The sequence below is a fragment of the Mobula birostris genome, chromosome 20 (genome assembly GCF_030028105.1).
Source record: "Mobula birostris isolate sMobBir1 chromosome 20, sMobBir1.hap1, whole genome shotgun sequence".
NCBI classification, from domain to species: domain Eukaryota; kingdom Metazoa; phylum Chordata; class Chondrichthyes; order Myliobatiformes; family Myliobatidae; genus Mobula; species Mobula birostris.
Genome location: NC_092389.1, coordinates 12,873,955 through 12,898,459, shown reverse-complemented (window position 1 = coordinate 12,898,459; position 24,505 = coordinate 12,873,955). Strand labels below are relative to the sequence as shown.

The following is a 24,505-nucleotide window of genomic DNA, read 5'->3' as shown; positions in this document are numbered from 1 at the left end:
GAAGAGAGAATGCACAAGGTGGATGGGGGTCTTTGATTATGGTGGTTACTTTACTGAGGCAGTGAGAAGTGTAGACAGAGGCTGGTTTCAATAATGTAGTAAATTATGTCCATAATTCCCTGTAGTTTCTTACAGTCTCAGGCAGAGCAGTTGTCATATTAAGCTGTGAGTCATACAGATAGGATCCTTTGCACATGAAGTGCATCCAGCTGCAGCTTCTAACAGACCATGTTGAATGAACTCTGGATCATTTGGGAGGCTGAGGGAGTGATCAACAGGACACACAGGGAGGTAGGACACAGGAAACTGGGTGACTGTCAGGAGAGGGGAGGGGATAGGCAGCCAGTGCAGAATGCTCCTGTGGCCATTCCCCTCAATAACACTGGTGGATACTGTTGGGGGGGGGGGGGGGAGGGGGTGGTGGGAATGACCTAGCAGAGGAAAGCCACAGCAGACAGATCTCTGGCAACTGAGTCTGGCTCTGTGGCTCAGAAGGGAAGGTGGGGGAGGGAGAAGAAGAGGCAGGCTGTGGTGATAGGGGATTCGTTGGTTAGGAGAACAGACAGGCGGTTCTAGACACTAGACACTAGAATACTACAGCACAGTACAGGCCCTTCGACCCTTAATGTTGTGCTGACCCATATATTCCTTTTTAAAAAAACGTACTAAACCCACACTACCCCGTAACCCTCTATTTTTCTTTTATCCATGTGCCTGTCCAAGAGGCTCTTATATACCCTTAATGTTTTAGTCTCCACCACCATCCCTGGCAAGTCATTCCTGGCACCCACAACCCTCTGTGTAAAAACTTACCCCTGATGTCTCCCCTAAACTTCCCTCCCTTAACTTTGTACATATGCCCTCTGGTGTTTGCTATTCATGCCCTGGGAAACAGGTACTGGCTATCCACCCTATCTGTGCCCCTCATAATCTTGTAGACCTCTATCAAGTCCCCTCTCATCCTTCTACGCTCCAAAGAGAAAAGTGCCAGCTCTGCTAAACTTGCCTCATAAGACTTGTTTTCCAATCCAGGCAACATCCTGGTAAATCTCCTCTGCACCCTCTCCATAGCTTCCACATCCTTCCTATAATGAGGTGACCAGAACTGAACACAATACTTATGCACTGATGTCTACTATAAGTCTACGGACTCTCACAGCTATCTGGACTATTCCTCTTCTCACCCTGTCTCTTACAAAAATGCCATCCCCTCCTTGCAATTCTTCCGTCTCCGCCGCATCTGCTCTCAGGATGAGGCTTTTCATTCCAGGATGAGGGAGATGTCCTCCTTTTTCAAAGAAAGGGGCTTCCCTTCCTCCACCATCAACTCTGCTCTCAAACGCATCTCCCCCATTTGATGCACCTCTGCTCTCACTCCATCCTCCCGCCACCCCACTAGGAATAGGGTTCCTCTGGTCCTCACCTACCACCCCACCAGCCTCCGGGTCCAACATATTATTCTCCGTAACTTCTGCCACCTCCAACGGGATCCCACCACTAAGCACATCTTTCCCTTCCTCCGCCCTCTGCTTTCCGCAAGGATTGCTCCCTACACGACTCCCTTGTCCATTCGTCCCCCCCATCCCTCCCCACTGATCTCCCTCCTGGCACTTATCCGTGTAAGCGGAACAAGTGTTACACATGCCCTTACACTTCCTCCCTCACCACCATTCAAGGCCCCAGACAGTCCTTCCAGGTGAGGCGACACTTCACCTGTGAGTCCGCTGGGGTGATGTACTGCGTCTGGTGCTCCCGATGTGGCCTTCTATATATTGGCGAGACCCGACACAGACTGGGAGACCGCTTTGCTGAACACCTAAGCTCTGTCCGCCAGAGAAAGCAGGATCTCCCAGTGGCCACATATTTTAATTCCACATCCCATTCCCATTCTGACATGTCTATCCACGGCCTCCTCTACTGTAAAGATGAAGCCACACTCAGGTTGGAGGAACAACACCTTATATTCCATCTGGGTAGCCTCCAAACCTGATGGCATGAACATTGACTTCTCTAACTTCCGCTAATGCCCCACCTCCCATCGCACCCCATCCATTATTTATTTATTTATATGCACACATTCTTTCTCTCACTCTCCTTTTTCTCCCTCTGTCCCTCTGACTATACCCCTTGCCCATCCTTTGGGTTCCCCCCCCCTCCTTTTCCTTCTCCCTGGGCCTCCTGTCCCATGATCCTCTCATATCCCCTTTGCCAATCATCTGTCCAACTCTTGGCTCCATCCCTCCCCCTCCTGTCTTCTCCCATCATTTTGGATCTCCCCCTCGCCCTCCCACTTTCAAATCTCTTACTAACTCTTCCTTCAGTTAGTCCTGATGAAGGGTCTCGGCCTGAAACGTCGACTGTACCTCTTCCTAGAGATGCTGCCTGGCCTGCTGCGTTCACCAGCAACCTTGATGTGTGTTGCACAATACTCTAAGTGTGGTCTCACCAGAGATTTGTAGAGTTGCAACATGACCTCTCTACTCTTGAACTCAATCCCCCTATTAATGAAGCCTAGCATCCCCTAGGCCTTCTTAACTATCCTAGCAACCTGTGCAGCAACCTTGAGGGATGTATAGATTTGAACCCCAAGGTCCCTCTGTTCATCCACACTCTTAAGTAACCGACAATTAACCCTGTACTCAGCCTTCTGGCTTGTCCTTCCAAAATGCATCAACTCACACTTATCCGGATTGAACTCCATCTGCCACTTTTCTGCCCAACTTTGCATCCTGTCTATATCCTCTTGTAACCTCCGACAACCTACAGCTCCATTCACAACTCCTCCAATCTTCGTGTCATCCACAAACTTACTCACCCATCCTTCCGCCTCTTCATCTAGGTCATTTATAAAAATCACAAAGAGCAGGGGTCCCAGCCCAGATCCTTGCGGCAACCCACTAGTCACCGACCTCCAGGCAGAATACTTTCCTTCCACTACTACCCTCTGCTTTCTTCCTTTAAGCCAATTTTTTATCCAAACAGCCAAGGTTCCACTGATCCCACGCCTCATGACTTTCTGGATGAGTCTCTCGTGGGGGACCCTGTCAAATGCCTTGCTAAAATCCATGTAGACCACATCTACCGCCCTACCCTAATCAATTTCTTTTGTTACCTCTTCAAAAAACTCAATTAGGCTCGTGAGGCTCGACCTTCCCTTCACAAAGCCATGTTGACTATCCTTGAGAGGACTGTAGTTCTCCAAGTGCTCATAGATCCTATTCTTCTTTTTTTCTTTTTAAATCTTTTTATTAAATTAGTACACAAAAAGTAAACCATGTAGACACTAATACACTGTTGCAATATAAATTTGCAAGAGATAGTAATACACAAAAAAAAGTTAGTACAAACAGTGCAGTTTAGATATAAAATAACGAGGTAATATAAATGTATACTAATTTTCCATACATATCAATAAAGAGAAGAAAAAACCTAAAAAACCCCCCAAAAAAACCCACCGTGCAACTAATCTAAAAAGCAAAGCAAAGCAATGGGCTAACTAGGTAACAAGTAGAGTTAAACAACTTAAAACAATCACATCCTCAAACCCGACCTCCATTAAAAACAGTTAAAAAAGCAAGAAGGGAGTGTAAATATGGGCAAAGAGAAAAAAATTACATTAAATGAAAATGTTGAATAAAAGGTCTCCAGGTCTGTTCAAATTTAACTGAAGTATCATAAAGATTACTTCTGATTTTCTCCAAATTTAAACATAGTATCGTCTGGGAAAACCAAAGGAACATAGTTGGAGCATTAATCTCCTTCCAATGTTGTAAAATACATCTTTTCGCCATTAAAGTAAGAAATGCAATCATTCTACAGGCTGAAGGGGAAAGATTACTGGTAATTTTAGGTAATCCAAAAATAGCGGTAATAGGATGGAGAGAAATATCTATATTCAATATCTTTGAAATAATATTAAAAATGTCTTTCCAAAAAGTTTCCAAAGTAGGACTTAAGAATCCTTTCCAATAGTTTGCGGACCACAAACGTAAGACTCTCCGGTCTATAGTTCCCAGGACTTTCCCTATTACCTTTTTCAAACAAAGGAACTACATTTGTCGTTCTCCAATCCTCCAGCACCTCCCCTGCAGCCAAATGGGATTCAAAGATCATAGCTACTGCTCCAGCGATTTCTTCTCTTGCTTCCCACAGCAACCTGGGGTATATCACATCCGGCCCTGGGGATTTATCAATCTTGATGTTTTTAAGAAGATCCAACACTTCTGTGGAGAAGAATGAGATTCCCAGATGGTATGTTGTCTCCCATATGCCAGGGTCAGTGACATCTCGGATCCAGTCCATAGCATTATTAAGTGGGAGGGTCAGCAGCTAGAGGCCGTTATCCATGTTGGTACCAATGACATGGATAGGATGGCTGTTGAGGTACTGCAAAGTGAGTTCCGGGAGTTAGGTGGTAAGTTAAAGGACAGGACTTCCAAGGTTGTGACCTCAGGATTGCTACCATGCCATGAGCTAGTGAGGCCAGAAATAGGAAGATTTTACAGTTTAACACATGGCTAAAGAGTTGGCGTAGGAGGGAGAGCATAAGATTTTTTGGATCATTGGGCTGTCTTCCAGGGAAGGTGGGACCTGTACAGAAGGGATGGTTTGCACCTGACCTGAAGGGGACCAATATCCTAGTGGGAAGGTTTGCTCGTACTGCAGGGGATGAGGCTTAAACTAGAGTTGCAGAGGGATAGGAACCAGAGCTAGTGGAGAGGTTGTGGGGAAAGATGTTGTTAAGCCTATGTACAAAGTCAGGAATTGACATGATGAGCATGGTGAGACTAATGCTCTGAGCTGTGTACATTTCAATGTAAGGAGTATTGTAGGAAAGGCAGATGAGCTCAGGGCATGGATCAGCACATGGAATTATGACATTGTAGCTATTAGTGAGATTTGGTTGCAAAAGGGGCAGGACTGGCAGCTCAATGATCCAGGATTTTGTTGTTTTAGACATGACAGAGTGGGAGGGATTAAAGGAGGAGGGGTGGTGTTACAGGTCAGGGAAAATGTCATGGCAGTGCTCAGACAGGACGGACTAGAGAGCTTGACTAGTGAGGAGGCTATATTGGTGGAACTGAGGGATAACAAAAGGATGACAACATTAATTGGATTATATTGTAGACCCCCTATTAGTCAACGTGGTCTAGAGGAGCAAATTTGTAGAGAGATGGCAGACTGTTGCAAGAAACATAAGGTTGTTATAGTAGGTGATTTTATCTTTCCACATATTGACTGGGACCCCCATACTGTAAAAGGGCTGGATGGGATAGAGTTTGTCAAATGTGTTCAGGAAAGGGAGTGTGATACTAGATCTCCTATTGGAGAATGAGACAGGGTAGGTGACAGAAGTTTGTGTAGGGAAGCACTTTGCATCTAGTAATCATAAGACCATAGACCAATGGTCCCCAATCTTCGGGCTGCGGACCGATACCGGGCTGCGAAGCATGCAGGGGTGCAGCGGTAGCCGGAGCGCACACAGCACATCTTTAAGAAAAAAGCCGAAATAAACAAGCTAATTAATTAGGTACCGCCCAGAAGCCAGTCTTCGTTATAGGAACTGAGGTGGAGAGGGTCAATAACTCTAAATTCTTCGGCATTAAGGATTGATGTTTCTCTCTCTGAAAAGTGTCAGAGAATCTGTCCTGGGACTAGCACATAACTGTCATTACAAAGAAAGCATGGCAGTGACTATACTTTATTAGAAGTTTGTGTAGATTCAACATGTCACCTCGATCCTGACAGCCCTGTCTTTTCAGCCTGTCTGGGCTGGCGTTTAAGTTGACCAAACTATGGAACAGCTGAGTCTCCAGCGCCCTGGAAAGAGGAGTGAACATTGCGTAGAGCAAGTGAAATCGGCAATCGCCTCTGATCTGGGCTGACATTTACGTGCCAGCCGGCACCTAATTAATTAACTTGTTTATTTTGGCTTTTTTCTTAAAGATATGCTGGGTGCGCTCCAGCTACCGCTGCACGCCTGCATGCTTCGGGGCCCGGAGGTTGGGGACCACTGCCATAGACCATAAGACATAGGAGCAGAATAAGGCCATATGGCCCATCGAGTCTGTTTTGCTATTCAATCTTGGCTGATCCTTTTTCACCCTCCTCAACTCCAATCTTGTGCCTTGTCCCCATAACCTTTCACACCCTGACTAATCGAGAACCTATCAACCTCCGCCTTAAATACACCCAACATCCTGGCCTCCACAGCTGCCTGTGGTAACATATTCCACAAATTCACCACCCTCTGGCTAAAGAAATTTCTCTGCATCTCTGTTTTAAGTAGACGCCCCCTATCCTGAGGCTGTGCCCTCTTGTCCTACACTCTCCTATCATGGGAAACTTCCTTTCCACATCTACTCTGTCTAGGCTGTTACGTACCCCGTAACTGGGTTGCCAAACCAGCAGAAATGGATCACTCAGTTCGAGTCTGGATTACTAGAACTAAGAAAGTTTTATTAAAGAAACAAGCAACACAGTACTCTAATCAAAAGGATAATGAATGCAACAGTTCAGCAATGATAAACATACATGTACACAGAATTAAGATAACAGGATCAATCAATCTCTATCGTTGTCTAGGGGTAAATGACCAATTTCAAAGTGACGCAAAGTTCAGTTCAATTTAGTTCAGTTCAGTTCGCAGACAGTGGGGGGGAGGAGAGAGAGAGCAAAACGAATGAATATTCAAACGGCTTCCACACAGACCTTCGCAGTCAGCTTTCGTGCGAGCCCTTTGTGATGTCATCTGAGGTCACCGACCGTGACCCCTCCGTTTCCAGATATGAATCGTTTCCCTGCGGTGAACCTGGCACCCAGGCAAGGGTGGACACACACCAGGTTCCCGCCGATCGTGCCTTTCCACCCTGAGCGTCTATGGCTTGGTCCCGCGACCAGCCGTCCAAAACTTCCCACCGACTTGTGAGAGGCGCACTGCTTCCAGGGTCTCGTTACCTCGGGTGTCGTGTGTGTCCTGCCTTAGCGAACCTGTCCCTTTTTATCCCCCTGCTGGGGTATCGCCTGTCCATCACTTCAAACAGTTCAGGGTTCAAAGGGGGAGCTGCTCTTGACAGCTCCCTCCTTCTGTTACTCTCTCTCCCGTCCCTTCATTACACATCTCCAAATGCTGCTCCATTGTTTTCCTTATCTCTCTCTCTCCTGAAGACAGATGGCAGACCAACTGCTGATCACACAGGACAGCTGACATCTTAATCTATGTGTATTCTTGTCACAAGGCCTTTCAACATTCAAAAGGTTTCAATGAGATCCCCCCTCATCCTTCTAAATTCCAGCGAGTACAGACCCAGAGCTATCAAATATTCCTCATATGATAACCCTTTTACTCCCGGAATCATCCTTGTGAACCTCCTCTCCAATGCCAGCACATCTTTTCTTAGATGAAGAGCCCAAAATTGTTCACAATACTCAAGGTGAGGCCTCACCAGTGCCTTATAAAGCCTCAGCATCACATCCCTGCCCTTGTATTCTAGAACTCTTGAAATGAATGCTAACATTGCATTTGCCTTCCTCACCACCAACTCTACCTGCAAGTTAACCTTTAAGTTGTTTTGCACAAGGACTCCCAAGTCCCTTTGCATCTCAGATTTTCAGATTTTCTCCTCATTTAGAAAATAGTCTACACATTTATTTCTACTACCAAAGTGCATGACCATATATTTTCCAACATTGTAGTTCATTTGCTGCTTTCTTGCCCATTCTGTCAAAGTCCTTCTGCAGACTACCTGTTTCCTCAACACTACCTGTCCCTCCAACAATCTTTGTATCATCTGAAAACTTGGCAACAAAGCCATCTATTCCATCATCTAAGTCATTGATATACAGCATAAAAAGCAGTTCCAACACTGACCCCCTGCGGAACACCACTATCACTGGCAGCCAACCAGAAAAGGACCCTTTTATTCCCACTCCTGCCTCCTACCAATCAGTCAATGTTCTAACCATCTTAGTAACTTTCCTATAATTCCATGAGCTCTTAACTTGGTAAGCAGCCACATGTGTGGCACCCTGTCAAAGGCCCTCTGAAAGTCCAAATATACAACATCCACTGCATCCCCTCTATCTATCCTATGTGTAATCTCCTCAAAAAATTCCAGCAGGTTCATCAGGCAAGATTTTCCCTGAAGGAAACCATATAGTTAGTTTCAAGTTAACTATGGAAAAGGTCTTTGGGTTGAGATTCTAAATTGGAGTAAGGCCAATTTTGTTGGTATCAGAAAAGACCCAGCAATTGTGGATTGGGATTGGTTGTTTTCTGGCAAAAGTGTGCTTGGCAAGTGGGAGGCCTTCAAAAGTGAAATTTTGACAATACAATATTTGTATGTTCCTGTCAGAATAAAAGTCATGGGTAACAGGTTTAGAGAACCTTGGTTTTTGAGAGATGTTGAGGCCTTGGTAAGAAGAAGAAGCAGGTATAGGCAGGTAGGAACAAATGAGGTACTTGAGTGTAAAGAATGCAAGAGAATACTTCAAGACAACTAAAAGAGGGCTTGAGGTTTCTCTAGCAGATACAGTGAAGGAGAATCTCAAGGGATTCTTTTGATATGTTGAGAGCAAAAGGTTTACAAGGAACAAATTTGGTCCTCTGGAAGATCAGAATGGTAATCGATGCGTGGAGCCAAAAGAGATGAGGCGAGTGCTTAAATGGATTTCTTGCTTCTGTATTTACTCAGGCAATGGACACAGAGTCTATAGGAGTGAGGCAAAAAAGCAGCAAGGTCATGGACCCTATAAAGATTACAGAGGAGAAGATGTTTGCTGTCTTGATGCAAATTAGGGTGGATAAATCTCCAGGGCCTAACAAGGACCCTGTGGGAGGCTAGTGCAGAAATTGCATGAGACCTCGCAAGGTTAGCTAATGTTACTCTGTTGTTTAAGAAAGACTCTAAAAATAAGCCGGCAAATAAAAGGCCTGTGAGCCTGACACCAGTCGTGGGTAAGTTATTGGAAGATATTCTATGGGACTGGATATATAAGTATTTGGATAGTCAGGGACTGATTAGGGATAGTCAACATGGCTTTGTGCAAGGTAAGTCGTGTCTAACCAAACTTATAGAGTTTTTTAAGGCAGTTAGCATGAAAGTTGATGAAGACAAGGCAGTGGATGTTGTCTACATCAACTTTAGCAAGGCCTTTGACAAGGTCCCGCATGGGAGGTTTGTCAAGAATATTCAATTGCTTGGCATTCAAGTAGTAAATTGGATTAGACATTGTCTTTGTGGGAGAAGCCAGAGAGTGGTAGTAAATGGTTGCCTGTCTGACTGGAGGCCTGTGACTAGTGGAGTGCCACAGGGATCGGTGCTGGGTCCATTGGTGTTTGTCACCTATATCAAATAACTGGATGATGTAGTAAACTGAATCAGCAAATTTGCAGATGACACCAAGGCTGGGGGCTGGTGCATGTGGACAGCAAGGAAGGCTATCAAAGCTTGCAGTAGGATCTGGACCAACTGGAAAAATGGCCTGAAAAATGGCAGGTGGAATTTAATGCCATCTGTGGTGTCTGTGGTGTTGCACTTTGATGTGGACCAACCAGGGCAGGGCTTAGACAGTGAGCGGTAGGGCACTGAGAACAGAGAAATCTGGGAATACAGATCCATACTTCCTTGAAAGTGGGGTCACAGTAGATAGGTCATAAAGAGAGCTTTTGGCATATTGGCCTTCATAAATCAATGTATGGAGCACAGGATTTGAGATGTTATGTTGAAGTTATATAGCATGTAGGTGAGGCCTAATTTGGAGTTGTGTGTGCTGTCTAGTCACCTACCTACAGGAAAGACATCAATAAAATTGAAAGAGTACAGAGAACGTTTTCGAGGATGTTGCTAGGACTTGAAGACCTGAGTTATAGGGAAAGGGAAAGCTAGGGCTTTACTCTTTGGAGAGAAGGAGGATGAGAGGAGACATGATAGAGGTGTACAAGATAATAAGAGGAATAGATAGAGTGGATAGCCAGCGCCTCTTCCCCAGGCACCACTGCTCAATAAAAGAGGACATGGCTTTAAGGTAAGGGATGGGAAGTCCAAGGGGGACATTAGAGGAAGGTTTTTTACTCAGAGAGTGGTTGGTGCGTGGAATGCACTGCCTGAGTCAGTGGTGGAGGCAGATACACTAGTGAAGTTTAAGAGACTACTAGACAGGTATATGGAGGAATTTAAGGTGGGGGCTTATATGGGAGGCAGGGTTTGAGGGTTGGCACAACATTGTGGGCCGAAGGGCCTGTACTGTGCTCTACTATTCTCTGTTCTATGTTCATTCCCTAGAGCATAGGAGAATGAGGGGAGGCATACAAAATTATGAGGTGTAAAGATAGAGTAAATGCAAGCAGGCTTTTTCCACTGAGGTTGGGTGAGATTAGAACTAGAGGCCATGGGTTAAGGGTGAAAAGTGAAATATTTAAGGGAAACATGAGGGGAACACCTTCACTCAGAGGGTAGTGAGAGTGTTGAACGAGCTGCCAGCGGAAGTGTTGGATTCAGGATTCACTTCAACACTTAAGAGAAAATTGGATAAGTATGTGGATGGGAGGGGTATGGTCTGGTTGCAGGTCAGTGGGACTAGACAAATTTATAGTTCAGCACAGATCAGATGGGCTGAAGGGCCTGTTTCTATGCTGTAGTGTTCTATGACCTTATGAAATCAAATGGTACATTGGTCTTCATTGAGTATGAGAGTAACAATGTCTTACTGAAATTAAAAAGGACAATGATCTGAGTACACCTGGAATATTGCGTAACAGGTATGATCTCCCTACCTAAGGAAGGATGTACGTGAGGTAGAAGGAGGGTAATAAAGATTCATGAGATTGATTACAGGGGAGAATGTTTATCTTTTTTGAGGGGGGGAGGTTAAGCTGAGTGAGTCTATACAGTTTAGAGTTTATTAGAATAACACGGAATCTCATTCAAACATAAACATTTCCTATGGGGCTCGACAGGACAGATGCAGGGAAATGTTTCCTTTGGCTGGGATGCCTAGAACAAGGGTTCACAGTCTCAGAATAAAGTTGGCCGTAGTGCTAAGATGGGAAGAGATGCCTTCAGCCAAAGCGTAGTGAACTTTTGAAAATCACCATGGAAGCTCAGTTACTGTGTACATTTAAGTGATTGATAAACTTTTGTATGTTAGTGAATCAAATAACATGGAGTTAGTGAAGAAAAGTGCAGCTGAGGTACTAGATAGGCCACAATCTTATTAAAAGGCAGAATGTAAAGCATGAAGCCAAACGGCTAATTTCTTATTCATTTTTGAGATATAAGCATTGCAGGCAAGGCCATCCCTAAATGAGCCTCCTTTGGAATCTGTTGCAGACCTTCTGCTGAAAGTGTTTCCACACTGCCATTGGGAAGGGAGTTCCAGTATATAGACCCAGTCGGTATGAAATATATTTCCGAGTCAGGGCAACCTGCAGGTGCTCCCAGATACCTACCATTTCTAGGAAGCAGAGGTCAAGGATTTGGGGAAGGGGAAGTAACTACAGTGGATTTTGTAGATGGCACATACTGCAGCCAATTTGCACAGGCAGGGGAGGGAATGAATACCCAGACTCTGACCTCCACAGTTTTGATGTGTCTTATGATGACAATGCTGTCTTATCTTCTAAACACCAGTTCTGCGGAGGGACATTGCAAGACAGGCTTTGCTGGTCAAGGAGGAATGGAAGGCAAAGCTACAGGTTCTCAAGAATGACTTGAAAGAAGAGCAGGCCATTAAGAAATCGATTCATTCAGGTAAAGAAGCAATGTACATGGGATAGAATTCATGCTCAGAGTTGGAGAGTGTGTCTCAGATGTGGTATTGAATTGAATCTGAAGAGAAACATGAGCATTGCCAGAATATGACTCAAGTCTGCACTGAATTAGCGGATTTGTGCTGGCCAGTGTAAAAGGCAACATAGCCTCAGAAACCTGAAACAGAGGAGGTTGCTTCATCTCTACCCCCTTCTGTCATCCAGAATCAGAATCAGCCACAAAGACTGACTAGCAATCCAACTATGCAAAGGGAAAATAGCTATTTGGATGAGATAAACTTGAAGAGACAGGTCAAGCATAAGAAATTCAGATGAATATTTAATTATAATTAATTTATACAGTCAGGAAGCAAATGGAATTCACTACTCTCCTTTAGGAAACAAAATTTATTTTTTGAGGTGGACAAGATTTTGATGGGTTAAAATAAGGTTGTTGAAGATAGCTGTTCCCATTACACATCGAGGGGTACAGATTTAAGTGTTTCCGTAAGTGATTCATGGAAGATCTGAGGAAGAACTTTTGTCATGCAAGAAAGTAATCTGGAACTTGCTGCCTATGAGGATCATGGAAATGGAAATAATCAGTGATTACAAAGCAAAATTGATTAGATGCCTAAAGTATTTGCAGAGCAGTGGGCAAATGTGGAGAATGGAACTGACTGTTTTGCTTGGCAAGAGCTATCATGGACTTGGTAGGCTTTCAATGTGAAAATTACTTTGACTCTAAATCAGTATGATGGAACAAATAGACATAAACTGGTATAACCTGATAGCCATCACAGTGATGTGATTGCAAAGGGAGTAAGTCTGGATACTGAATTCCATGGAGTATGACAATATGGAAGAATGGTTTAGATTAGGGAAAAAAGGCAAAATATCTCTGATGAGAAAGGATTAACACAATTGAGATAAAATGACCTTGGCTTGGAAGATCAAGATGTAAAATCAGTTTGGAAGCACTGAGAAATTACAAAGAAAATAGGTCATTGGTACGAGTAGTTTGCAATCCTCTGGGAGTAGCTATATTGTAGGACTCCAGAAATAGCTATATAGAAAGGAGAGGAGGAGAAAACTAAGAAGGAGGATGGGTGAAAACAGGGTTTGAGTTCATGAGACCCTCTCTCACTGCTTCCCTTTTGTGATCTCTTCTGCTCTCTGACTCTTTGACCATGTGCTTACCAAGATTCGCTCATCTATCACCGTCTAGCTTGTACTCCTTCCTCTTCCCCACCTTACTCTAGCTTCTTCCCCCTTCCTTTCCAGTCCTGAAGAAGGGTCTCAGCCTGAAACGTTGACTGTTTATTCACTTCCATGGATGCTGCCTGACCTGCTGAGTTCCTCTAGTGCTTTGTATTACTATGGACCAGTTAGCTTGACATCAGTAGTGAGAAAAATGCTGGATTTTATTATTAAGGAAGTGGTAACAGGACATCTTATAAGTATTAATGGGTCTGAGTAGAAGCAACACAGATTCATGAAAGGAAAGTCATGTTAAACAACTCTGTTAGCATTTTTTTTAGGTTGTAACAAACTAGTTGATGTGTAGTATTTGGACTTTTAGGCCTTCAATAAGATCGCATAAGGTAAAAAAGGTCAGAGCACCAGTGATTGCAGATGAGATATAATGGTGTGGATTGAAGATTGAGTAACAGACAGGAAAAACTTAGAATCAGAAAAAATTGAACTTTTTTTTGCAGTTGGTTGTCTTTAACCAATGAGGATATGCATGGATTGGTGCAGAGGTTCCTGTTGTTAACAACATGTGTCAATGAATTGGACGAGGAGATATGTCCATATTTGCTGGACAGGAGGATGGATGAAAACAGGGTCTGAGTTCAGTGAAGCCCTTTCTCACTTCTCCCCCTCTGTGATCTCCTTGGCTTTCTGACTCCTTGACCATGTGTTCACCCAGACTTGCTCACCCATCAGCTTCTAGTTTGACACTATCAGGTGTCAGGGAACACTGTGAAGAGGATGTGGAAAAATTTCAGCATGATATAGGCAGACTAAATGAATAGATATGTACATGTCAGATGGAATACAATGTGAAGTAATATGAGGTCACCTACTTTGGCAGAAATGGAGAGGCGGAATATCTTTTAAACAATCAGGACTGAAACGTACATAAGGGACCAGAAGTCCTTGTACACAAATCACTGGAAGCTAATATGCAGGTACAGCAGGTAATTGGGAAAGCAAACAATATGTTGGCATTTACTGTAAGATGCGTTGTATACAAGAGGAATGATGGCTTGCCGAAACTTTGCTGAAATAGCATCTGAAGTATTGTATACCGTCTGCTCTCATTAAATAAGGAAGGATATATTGCAGTGGAGGAAGTAAATTGAAAATTCACTGCAATTATAACTTTACTATACAAGGGGAGATTACACAGATTGGGTTCCCTTGATTTTACAATATTGAGATAAGGTCCCAATAAAATGTTTAAAAATCTTAAAAGGACATAACAGGGTAGATAAAGAGAAACATAGAAACAAAGCAAACCTACAGCACAATACAGGCCCTTCGGCCCACAAAGCTGTGCCAAACATGTCCTTACTTGAGAAATAACCTAGGGTTACCCATAGCCCTCTATTTTTCTGAGCTCCATATACATGTCCAGGAGTCTCTTAAAAGACCCTGTCGTATCCGCCTCCACTGCTGTTGCCGGCAGCCCATTCCACGCACTCACCACTCTCTGTGTAAAGAACTTACCCCTGATATCTCCTCTGTACCTATTTCCAAGCACCTTAAAACTGTGCCCTCTCGTGCTAACTATTTCAGCCCTGGGAAAAAGCCTCTGACTATCCACACGATCAATGCCTCTCATCATCTTGTACACCTCTGTCAGGTCACCTCTCATCCTCTGTCGCTCCAAGGAGAAAAGGCCGAGTTCACTCAACCTATTCTCATAAGACATGCTCCACAATCCAGGCAACATCCTTGTAAATCTCCTCTGAACCCTTTCTATGGTTTCCACATACTTTCTATAGTGAGGTGACCAGAACTGAGCACAGTACTCCAAGTGGGGTCTGACCAGGGTCCTATACAGCTGCAACATTACCTCTCGGCTCCTAAACTCAATCCCACGATTGATGAAGGCCAATGCACCATATGCCTTCTTAACCACAGAGTCAACCTGCACAGCAGCCTTGAGTGTCCTATGGACTCGGATCCCAAGATCCCTCGGATCCACCACACTGCCAAGAGTCTTACCATTAATGCCATATTCTGTGATCATATTTGACCTACCAAAATGAACCACCTCACACTTATCCGGGTTGAACTCCATCTGCCACTTCTCAGCCCATTTTTTGCATCCTATCAATGTCCCACTGTAACCTCTGACAGCCCCCCACACTATCCACAATACCTCCAACCTTTCTGTCATCAGCAAATTTACTAACCCATCCCTCCACTTCTTCATCCAGGTCATTTATAAAAATCATGAAGAGTAGGGGTCCCAGAACAGATCCCTGAGGCACACCACTGGTGACCGACCTCCATGCAGAATATGACCCATCTACAACCACTCTTTGCCTTCTGTGGGCAAGCCAGTTCTGGATCCACAAAGCAATTTTCCCTTGGATCCTATGCCTCCTCACTTTCTCAATAAGCCTTGCATGGGGTACCTTGTCAAATGCCTTGCTGAAATCCATATACACTACATCTACTGCTCTACCTTCATCAATGCTTTTTGTCACATCCTCCAAAAATTCAATCAGGCTCGTAAGGCATAACCTGCCCTTGACAAAGCCATGCTGACTATTCCTAATCATATTATGCCCCTCTAAATGTTCATAAATCCTGATTCTCAGGATCTTTTCCATCAACTTACCAACCACTGAAATAAGACTCACTGGTGTATAATTTCCTGGGGTATCCCTACTCCCTTTCTTGAATAACGGAACAACATCCACAACCCTCCAATCCTCTGGAACTTCTCCCGTCCCAATTGATGATGCAAAGATCATCGCCAGAGGCTCAGCAATCTCCTCCCTCGCCTCCCACAGTAGCCTGGGGTATATCCCGTCCAGTCCCAGTGACTTATCCAACCTGGTGCTTTCCAAAAGCTCCTGCACATCTTCTTTCTTAATATCTACATGCTCAAGCTTTTCAATCCACTGTAAATCATCCCTACAATTGCCAAGATCCTTTTCTGTAGTGAATACTGAAGCAAAGTACTCATTAAGTACCTCTGCTATCGCCTCCTGTTCCATACACACTTTTCCACTGTCACACTTGATTGGTCCTATTCTCTCACATCTTATCCTCTTGCTCTTCACATACTTGTAGAATGCCTTGGGGTTTTCCTTAATCCTGTCCGCCAAGGCCTTCTCATGGCCCCTTCTGGCTCTCATAATATCTTTCTTGAGTTCCGTCCTGCTAGCCTTATAATCTTCTAGCTCTCTATCATTACCTAGCTTTTTGAACCTTTCGTAAGCTTTTCTTTTCTTCTTGACTAGATCTACAACAGCCTTTGTACACCATGGTTCCTGTACCCTACCATCCTTTCCCTGTCTCATCGGAACGTACCTCTGCAAAACTCCACGCAAATATCCCCTGAACATTTGCCACATTTCTTCCATACATTTCCCTAAGAACATCTGTTTCCAGTTTATGCTTCCAAGTTCCTGCCTGATAGCCTCACATTTCCCCTTACTCCAGTTAAACGCTTTCCTAACTTGTCTGTTCCTATCCCTCTCCAATGCTATTGTAAAGGAGATAGAATTGTGATCACTATCTCCAAAATGCTCTTCCACTGAGAGACCTGACACCTGACCAGGTTCATTTCCAAGTACCAGATCAAGTACAGCCTCTCCTCTTGTAGGCTTATCTACATGAGCCTACAAGAGGAGAGGCTACATAACAGGTAGCAATTTTTCACAGATGGAGTATCTAGAACAATGCCTCACAGTCTCAGAATAAGGGTCGCCCATTCAAGACCAAGGGGAAGAAATTTCGTCATCCAGAGGATGGTGAACATTTGTAATTCCTCACCAAGACACCTCAGTTTTTAAGATATTAAGAGATATGAGATTAGTGCAGGAAAGTGGAACTGATGTATAAGATTAACCATGATCATATTGAATGACAGAACAAGCACAAGGGGAAGAATAGCATACTCCTGATTCTATTTCTGTTTTAGCTGCTTGATGGGTTCAGATTTTGGTTGATCGTTCTGCAAGATGTAGATTTAAACCAGGAGTATACAGTCTCTGCAAAATGGAGATCTCAAAGTTCAACTGGAGGTGAAAGGGGTAGCCCCCCCCACTCCTGCCCAGTACTCAGCAACCCACCTCCATCCCCCTCTCAACGTCTCTCCTCATTCCCCCTCTAGTATTTCTGCATGCCACTTGATTTCAACAGGTTTAGAGTTTCAGCAGACTATTGCACAGCTCCTGGAGTGTGTGGCGGAGAACTGATGGAGGTGAATTGACCTTCTGAGAAATTATGTAGCTATTGCGTAAAGGCTTCCTGTGTAACCACTGCCATTCTCTCCAACTTCCAGATATGACCCGTCAGTACAAGACGATGCGGTCAGAACTGGACCTTCGAGTCCATCAGCTGGAGATTGAGGTCGGTCATCTGCAGCAGCAGCTCAGTGAGTTCTAGGTGGAATCAACAAGGAGACTTACACAGACAGTAACACAGTGGGACAGTGAGAGAATGAGTGATTGTTGTGTAACTGTGGCATATTTGATTGTGGATGTATAGCAGCCAAGAAATTTTTGGTGCATTAAATAACCATTGAATTTAATACAAATATCAGTCAAGTCCCCTGATAAGTATGTTACAATTGATAAAAATGGCATTTGAAACAGGAACACCCAGAACTGTGTTCACACAGAACCTGTGAGGTTCCCAATGGGATCACACTCATTTAGAGCCTCTGACCACTAGTACAGAAGGGTGTCGTTAAGACCATAAGACATAGGAGCAGTATTAGGCCACTCAGCCCATCAAGTCTGCTCCACCAATCCATCATGGTTGATTTATTATTCCCCTCAACTTCATTCTCTTGCCTCCTCTTCGTAAACATTTGACACCCTTACCAATCAAGAACCTATCAACCTCCGCTTTAAATATACCCAATGGCCTAGCCTCCACAGCCATCTGTGGCAATGAATTCCACATATGGCTAAAGAAGTTCCTTCTCATCTCCATTCTAAATGAACGTCCCTCTATTCTGATGCTGTGCCCCCTATCCTAGACTCCCCAACTATAGAAAACATCCTCTCTACATTCACTCTATCAAGGCCTTTCGATATCAGATAGGTTTCAATGAGATCCCCACTCATTCTTCTAAACTTCAGCGAGTACAGGGCCAGAGCCATCAAATGCTCCTCATACATTAACCCTTTCATTTCTGGCATAATTCTCATGAACCTCCTCTGGATCCTCTCCTATGCCTGCACATATTCTAAGATAAAGGGCCCAAAACTACTTACAAAACTCCAAGTGCAGTCTGACCAATGCCTTACAAAGCCTCAACCCTTGGTGTCGGCCCTTAAAAGCTTAATCTCTATGGCAGCTGGAGAACAACAATGCACACCAGAGAGGAGTGAGCACCAAGATTTGCCCCACATGACATTGAAGTCCTAATTCAGAAGACAGTAACCAGGAAGAATGCCTTTTGTTCTTGGGGCATGAGTGGTGGTCAAGGATTTTGAATTGTGTGCAGGGCCTCTTCAGAAGAACCTGGCAGGGAGTGGCAATGTTTGGAGAGGGTGAGAATCCTCATACTATGGAACAATGCTACAGCAGAATTGTAGAATCATTCAGCATAAAACATTACTCTTAAGCCGCCACTTCTACATTGACCATTAAGCACCTTCGATGCTAATCCCATTTACCAGCACTTGGTCCATTGTCTGCTAGACCTTGACAATTTCGATGTTGACACTGACAAAAATATTCAAGCAAGCACACGTGCACACACACTGACCTCGAATGACATTCTATTCTTTCCACTATCCCACTCAGAAGTCCCATCTCCCAAGGGTTGTTAGTAAAAAGGTTCCTCAATGTTCCCTCCTTGTTCTCATTTAAACAAAGACAGTGAAGATTGGGAAGGAGGTTAGCTGTACAAGAAGGGGACTCTCATGAATCTATTGCCTGATTCCAATAGTGGAGACCATTCTGTCTCTAAAATGAATGGCAGGCCACCAAACCACCAAACAATCTGCCAGATATGCCCACTCACAACTTCATTGTAATCACTACATTCTTTTGATTTTTTTCAACAATAGACCTTATCACTGTCATTTGAGCTGCTGCATTTTCATCAAGATGTTTTGTCCACTACATTTAGCTGCTGAGGCACTCATCCCATTTGGGTTTCCACAGTGACACTAATGACCTCATGATAAATTTTGCTGATCGTGTGTGCTCAGCTGTCACTACAGGAGCATCCATGAACTGAGAACCTCAGCATAATGCCGGAGAAAACACTTGCTGTTTGTGGGACTTTGGGAGTGTTTAAGTAGCATGTGATGAGTCTAAATTGTCACCAGTTGGCCTCCCTCTGTCAGCAGTGTCCCTTAAAGTAGCAGCAAAGAAGAACAACATTCTTCCGTTTGTGCTGTACCTCACCACAAAGGATTGAGTTGCATCTGTCAGCTCCAGTTAATATCAGCAAGGGTGATGCAGCGATTAAATCATACAACCGGTAATTCAAAGACCTTAAATAACAATCCAGAGGCCTGAGTTCAAATCCCACCACAACAACTGGAATTTAAATTCAGTTAATAGTTTGGAATTCAGAGAAACCTTTGGAAAAAATTTGGAACTGAACTTAGAAATATTAACCACAAAAACTACTGGATTGTTGTTAAAAACCTGATATCCTTAAGGGGGGAAAATCAGTTGTTCTGACTCAATCTGGCTTTTATGTAACTCCATTCCATACGGCTGTCTCATAAATAGTCTCTGAAGTAGCCTAGCAAGCTGCCTTTTTCAAGGGTAGTTAGGGATCGTCAATTAATGCTGGTGATGCCTAGATTCCGAAAAATGAACTTAAAACACAAAGGGAGAAGATGGACTGTGACATCATTAGGTGGCGCGTCTCACTCTTGAAGAACATTGAATGCATAAATGTGATTAGTGTCCAGTCTGAACTCACATGCACACAGTCTTATTCAGAAATGATCATTAGTGTAACCTGCACTAGGTTAGATTGACTTTTGTCTCAGCTGTGCTCACAGATGCTCATCAATCCAATTTCTGAGCCAGTAAAAGTGTTGGTGTATATATCAATTCACTGTTGTAAACACGATCAATAGTGATTTTAATGAGTAAGTAGATGATGTCTGAGTATAACTAACTGTGATACCTGTAGATACCGAGTAGGGCTCGGTGAGGTTCTGTTGGATTGCAGTGATGATACAGAATTGTGATGGCTGCCATACTTGCAATATCACAACAGCAACAACACTCCTAAGTACTTCATTAGTGGTAAAGCACGGGGGATAGCCTAGGACTGTGAAATATGTTATGACACTCTATACATGCTGAAATTACTATGTTGGGTTGGGTTGCAGTCATGGGTGAATACGCTGAGGCAGCAGAATGTGTTATCACGGTAGATAACTGACCAGGGTGGGCTTCAAATTGTGAGTTATTGGTAGGTGCTAATTCACTGCTGTAACTTCATGTCAGCATTGTGTCAGCAGCAGCTAGTGAAGACACAGGAGGAGAAAGTGCAAGTCATCAAGGAGAAAGATTCTACCATCAAAGAGCTCCAGATGAAAATTGACAACATGGAAACTGAATATGAGGCCATCCTCCATGTAAGTATCATTGACAACCCACAAGATGTGACAGACAGACTGACACATGCTTGTTTAACAGATGTTATTGCTGGAAATTAAATGCATTATAATGATGGCACAATAGACAACACTCTTGTTTTGAAGTCACGTGACTGTGTTCAAATCCCACTTCAGAACTTCGAGTACAAAGTCCAATCTGATGCTCCAACCTGTGGCAGTACTGCCCTGCCAATTGCTCTATCATTCGCATCAGGTGACCTGCCCATAACCTTTAGATCGATATACATTACTTAATGATTCCATTTCAATCAAAAGTATGGGAAACCTCTTTAACCAATATCAGAATAGGTTATCTGGTCTTGCGTCTCCGGAGTTTGAAATTCTTGGCCGTGTTTTCTTAGTCCTTACTGGCTGTAGATAGCTTTAGAGTGATCTGTGGTTATAACAGGCACTCTTATCAGTGAACATACCTCATTGTGTTGCCTTTTGTCACAGCAACTGAACTCTAAACACCCAGAGTAAGGTATAGAAGATCCAGATGTATGATACATGGAGCAACAATTCATCTAAATGTAAAGCTTAGAAACAGACCTTCTGACTTAACCAATCAATGCTCCCTGCTGTGCTCCTCTCACAGCTCCTCATCTCAACCTTTCAGCATATTCAACAGCCCTTTCTTTCTTAATGTTGTTTATCTCAACTCTGCCTTGTGATAGTGAATGTTATATTCTCTTCACCCTTTGGGTATTGAAGGTTCTCCTGAATTCACTTTAAAATTTATTGTCTTTATTTATAGTCTCTGATTTTGGTCTTTGCCAAGTGGAAAGGTACAGCACAGGAGCAGACATTGTACCGAACTAATTAATCGTCTAAGTAAACGGATCGCTTCTATAATGTCTATATCCGTTCATTCTCTGCACAGCCATGTGCTTTTCTAAGACCTCTGTCATATTTGCCTCCATCACCACCCCTGGCAGCGCATTCAAGGCACCACCACTTTGTGTAATAAAACTTGTCTCGGACATCTCCTTTGAACACCCCACCTAATCTTATTTGCATGGCCTCTAGTATTAGACATTTTGATTCTGGGAGAAAGATACCCACTGTATGTTTCAAGTAATCTCACAAACTCCTATCAGGTCCAGAGAAAACAAGCCCAAGTTTGTCAAACCTCTCACCACAGCACATGCCCTCTAATCCAGCATCCTGATAAACCTTTCCTGAATCCTCTATAAAATCTAACTTTTTTCCTGTAATGAGCCACCAGAACTGACTGCAATACGCTGGATGTGGCATAACTAGAGATTTATAAAGATGAACCATAACTTCCTGACTCTGGAACTCAATTTCTCAGCTAATAAAGACAAGCATCCTTTTTTTTTTAAACCATCCTACAAACTTGTGGAGCCACTTTCAAGGAACTATGGACATGGACCCCTAGATCAAACGGCACATCAACACTATTAAGGGTCTTGCCATTAACAGTGTACTGTCCCTTTATATTTGATCTCCCAAAGTGCACAACTCATATTTGGCCAGATTAAACACCTTTTGCAATTTCTCTGCCTATTTTTGCAAATGATCTATATCCCACTGTATCCTTTGCCAATCTTCTATACTACCCACACCACTAATCTTCATATTGTCCATGAATTTACTAACCCAACCATCTACATTTTAATCCAGGTCATTTATATATACCACAAACAGCGGAGGTACCAATACAGATTGCTGGGAACACCGCTAGTCATAGACCTCCTGCCAGAACTTGTCCCTTCAACCACTACCCTCTTTCTATGGGTAAGGTAATTCTGAATCCAAGTGGCCAATTCATTATGGATTCCATGTATCTTAATTTTCTGGATGAGTCTCCCAAGAGGACCTTGTCAAACACCTTACTGAAGTCCATGTAAAGAACAACTCTATGTCTACGTTCATCAATCTCCTTGGTCGCCTCCTCAAAAAGAAGAAAATCAACCGTTAGTAAAAGATGATTTGCCCTGCACAAACCCATGTTGACTGTCCATAATTAGGCCATGGTTTTCCAACTGCTCATAAATCCTATCCTTAAGAATCCTCTCCAGTAACATCTGTACCACATGGGTCTACTGTAGTTTCTAGGATTATCTCTATTTCCCTTCTTGAATTTGTCAGGGCACCGGAGCAGGGACCCAATCGCAGACCAAGTACTGAGCAGACTGTGATGTTTATTGAGTAACAAATCCAGAGAGGCAACAAAGTCAGCATCAAAGTTCAGGCAGAGATAAAGAAATCCAACAATAGAATCAGGAAACAGGCAGAGTCAAAAACCAAAACAATCAAGATAAACTGGCACAGTCTGGCAAAACACAGGTGCAAACACAGGACTAAAATACACTGAGCAATAAACAGAGGCAGATGATAGGTGGAACACAATGAGACACAGGTGGTAGCAAAACAGGTAATAATGGAAAACAGGTGGGAGGCGGAGTACTCAGTGATACAGGGGCCAGAGTAGGGCAGGGACAGGGGACCGGGGTGGGGACGGGAGCACATGGGGCATGAAAACAAACAAGAGCAGATCTCTACTTTGAAATTGGTACTAACTGTTAGAGCTGAATGTGGTTCTACAAGGCCAATGTCACAGTTCTTTTAATTTGTTGTTTCAACTTTGGGGCTCCTTATCTACCAGTCTTCTCTTCCCCCTCAAAATCTGAAAGCTTTAGGAATTTGAACTCTAAAACTGGTTGATAAGCATTTACCTTCTTTTCCCTGGACAACTGTAAGATTGGTAACTTGTAAATGGTGAGTCTCCTGACTGTTCTCTTCCTCCTCTTTGGTACAGAATAGCCTGGACCTGCTCCTGAACGAGCTGAAGAAGGCTAGGCTGCAGTGGGAGAAAGCAGCAACAAATTTACACGCAGAGCACAAGAAGAAACTGCTTGAATTTGGGCTCAACCCACGGGACATTTAATGCATGGGTGGCGTTAGAGAGACTATCTGAGCGCCTTCATCTCCATTCAAACCTTCCCACTTCCCAGAGCCTTCTGTTGGGAAGTTGACTAAATCTAAAAGTTCCTGTTTTTATTTGAGATAATAAAAATAATATTTTTAACCTCTTTACATTTTTGGTTCAGAGCAGAATTTTTTGCCTAAGGCAAGGCATTGTCTGAATTCTTAAACCATCTAAATGCTGGAATAATCCTCATTATCCTCACCATCAAGTGTAAGTGTAAAGTTCAGAAATATTTTTATGCTTTTCCCTTCCAATTTTGTACTGAGAGGACATGTAACCAGCTCTGACTCTGCCATTCAGCTTCACACAAACTCATGAGCAGAAACACACAGTCACACAATATGTTGGTGAGGGTGCTTTTGAAGTATTGGGTGCAACATGCTGTAGGAAGGATGTGCTTACGTTAGAGGGTGATCATTATCGAGCTGCTCGATACGAGATCTTGCACTTTGTAAATTGGCTGTTACTCCTCTTGTCTTCTATAACTGTGACTGCACACAAAGATATTTGATTGGTTGTCAACATCTCTGGCATATCGCAATCTGGTGTAAAGCACCTTAGTAATGCAAGTGCTTTTTGTTAAAGATGATTAATCTTTATTTGTTGGAATTTCCGGTTGGGGGGAATATGAGGGTGGGGGGGGTTGAGGGGAAGAGAGCAGAAATCCATTCCAACAGTTTCCTGGCCTTTATGTTCCCCAGAATATCTCCAGGCAGAGCTGAGAACTGGAGATAATTACAACCCTTTTTCCCTCCTCTGAAGATTATTTCACTAAGCAGATGAAGAACTGAACAGCTCTCCTCGTTGTTTGTGGAGGATGGAGAGAACAGATCCAGATCTGCTGCTCCCTAATCAGCAGTGATGAAAGAGACTGACCCTACATTTGGGACACTCATGCCTTTGTACCCAATGCTTTCCATTCTTTAGCAGTTTCATTCCCCACAGGACAGCGTAACGAGTTTCAGA

The 24,505-nt window shown here is 43.5% G+C and overlaps 1 protein-coding gene across 6 annotated transcripts in view; it reads left to right on the top strand.

Moving 5' to 3' along the window:
• Window positions 1-23,633, top strand: part of drc12 (dynein regulatory complex subunit 12 homolog) — a 36,859-nt gene extending 13,226 nt beyond the window's left edge. For 3 of the 6 annotated variants that reach the window (XM_072238168.1, XM_072238170.1, XM_072238169.1), the window contains 4 exons: window positions 11,631-11,750; window positions 17,283-17,375; window positions 20,432-20,562; window positions 23,369-23,633. In XM_072238168.1, the coding sequence (XP_072094269.1) occupies window positions 11,631-11,750; window positions 17,283-17,375; window positions 20,432-20,562; window positions 23,369-23,497 (473 nt within the window). In that variant the 3' untranslated portion in view covers window positions 23,498-23,633. The remainder of the gene's footprint in view (window positions 1-11,630; window positions 11,751-17,282; window positions 17,376-20,431; window positions 20,563-23,368) is intronic. The other 3 variants (XM_072238174.1, XM_072238172.1, XM_072238171.1) reach the window with 3 other exon arrangements.
• Window positions 23,634-24,505: the final 872 nt, after the last annotated feature.